Raw genomic sequence first — 2274 nt, forward strand, 5'->3', positions numbered from 1 at the left:
TTGATTGCATCCCTAAAATGCACGTGAACCACGATACTGAAAAAACAGAGGCGATGGGGGGGGTGGAGGGGCTGGGGAATGAGAGAGAGGTATTACCTAATAAATATCGCAAAATAATACATTTACACGTAATAATGGCGCTGAACCGAGTTTTAAGCCCTTGCTGTCATGTTTCCCTTTCCCCACGCAGCAGGCGTCTGTGCTGCAGGCAGGCCTGCCTCCGACCAGCGGGTGGTGCTGGTCTCACAGCAATAACAGCATCCTCCAGTGTCACCTCCTTAGGCTTTTAAAAATCAAAGATACCTATAGTTTCATCTGGAAACTGTATTTGCAGCATCTCCCTAACGTTGTTACCACCACAGCAGGAAACTGCTACTTCCACAGAGCTTGTCTGGATCAGACAGAAGGTTGCAAATACGGTGTAAACAAGTTAGTGGAAGGTCTGTACGTAATGGTAGAAGATCAGATGGCTACTAAGAAGCACTCTCTTTAAACTGGTATTAGAGGAAAACCAGATTCCACTTCAAATAGCCATGTCTGTTACTATTAAAATCTAATTCATACACATGCATGTATAAATACATCCACCCATGCATTCAAACCCAAGCATGTAGCACTGCCATTGGTAGCCTGTAAGACTGCTTAGATTTATACCAACTAAAATTTGTGTTCTCACTTTAGGGCTGGGACATAAACCAGGTTTTACACTCTGTCTTTCTCCTGACAAATTTTGCAGTGCCTGACAGTTTTATGTCTAACTCCAGATGCCACGTTTCCTAGAAAGCAACAATTTTCTGCACTCCTGAGGTCTATGAGAATATCAGCTCTCTGGTTTGTGCATAACATGTTGCAAGAGTCAATTGTCCCAATTGGCACTTAAGACTGAAAGGAGAGTTGTGGGAATTGGTACTAAAGTGTAATGACTGTTCCATCCTCCTCGATACCTCCTCTGGGGATAACCAGACTGTGTCGGGGATCAGTTTTTAAGGAGCTGAGTAATTTGTGGATGTTGCCGTTGCTTTCTCGGCCCGAGTTGTTGTTGAGCACCAGGTCCCTTTGAAGTCTGTGGCTGAGGCTGCTGCCGTTGATTCGAGAGAGGCTACTGGAAGTAAGGCTGTGCAGTTTGGGAATGTGCTGTGGCTCCAGACCGCCCTCGATGACAATGTCAGCCTCTTCATCACTCTCCATTTCATCGGGGTGGAAGTTCTGCAGCACGTGGGATGTAGGCAAGCTATGGTGACTAGCAGTGCTGTCTGTAGACTGGCCAGAGCTACCAGACATCCTACTGCTTCTAATAATATTGTTCCTCTGGTTTGCTGGCTTGACCGTGATAATAAGATTATGGCTGTTGGCAATCATCATGTCTGTGACTTGGTCGAGAGTCTTTCCTGCTACTTCAATGCCATTAACTTCCAGGACTTCATCATTCACAGCCAGCAAGCCTGTGCTCTCCGCTAAGCCTCCAGGAACCATACGAGAGATGAAGATACCAGGTACTTTTTCTAGTCCATGAGGAGTAACCCTGACACTAGTGCCGTCGCGAATGTAAAATCCTAAGGGTTTCTCACACCCGTGTCGGTACAGCCTCACTCGCCGGTGCGTTTCAGGAAGGATGTCCACATCGATGATGGAAGACACTGGTCTAAAATCATGAGGCATGCTAATGTTAATGTGAGGGCGCCGACGGATGTTGTCATTGCGGAGTGTCACCAGAGCCTTCTTCTTCCTTGATAATGTGTTGGTCCCAAAATTACTGTAGTCCACTTCATCTGAAAGAGAAACAGTAGCAATGTATCAATCAAACAGAGAATAATTCAATCTACAGGGCCTCTTCCTCTTAAATCTGGTTCAGTAAAGCCACACTCATAATAATACGGAAAAAAACAAATTAATTTTCATTTTATGTCCATCTGCACATCATTCAGAATGAATAAGTTGTTTCCAATGACTACCCATATTTCTTGCATATTCTGAGGGCAAGAGACTTCTGATTTTCAACCCCTCTACTCTGCCCTGGTGAGGCCACATCTGGAATATTGTGTCCAGTTCTGGGCCCCACAGTTCAAGAGGGACAGGGAACTGCTGGAGAGAGTCCAGTACAGAGCCACCAAGATGATTAAGGGAGTGGAGCCTCTCCCTTATGAGGAAAGGCTGAGGGAGCTGGGTCTCTTTAGCTTGGAGAAGAGGAGACTGAGGGGCGACCTCATTAATGTTTATAAATGTGTAAAGGGCAAATGTCATGAGGATGGAGCCAGGCTCTTCTCGGTGATGCCC

At 45.8% G+C, this 2274-nt stretch overlaps 1 protein-coding gene across 1 annotated transcript; it reads right to left on the bottom strand.

Annotated features, from left to right (window-relative positions):
• Window positions 1-909: 909 nt before the first annotated feature.
• LOC104519923 (partitioning defective 6 homolog gamma) lies at window positions 910-1769 on the bottom strand (the record flags this gene model as incomplete). Its single annotated transcript, XM_010167760.1, has 1 exon — window positions 910-1769. A coding segment is annotated over one exon (860 nt), but the record flags the coding sequence as incomplete, so codon positions are not given.
• Between the last annotated feature and the right edge of the window lie 505 nt (window positions 1770-2274).

Source organism: Antrostomus carolinensis, unplaced genomic scaffold (assembly GCF_000700745.2).
Source record: "Antrostomus carolinensis isolate BGI_N321 unplaced genomic scaffold, ASM70074v2 scaffold30375, whole genome shotgun sequence".
In the NCBI taxonomy this organism is placed as follows: domain Eukaryota; kingdom Metazoa; phylum Chordata; class Aves; order Caprimulgiformes; family Caprimulgidae; genus Antrostomus; species Antrostomus carolinensis.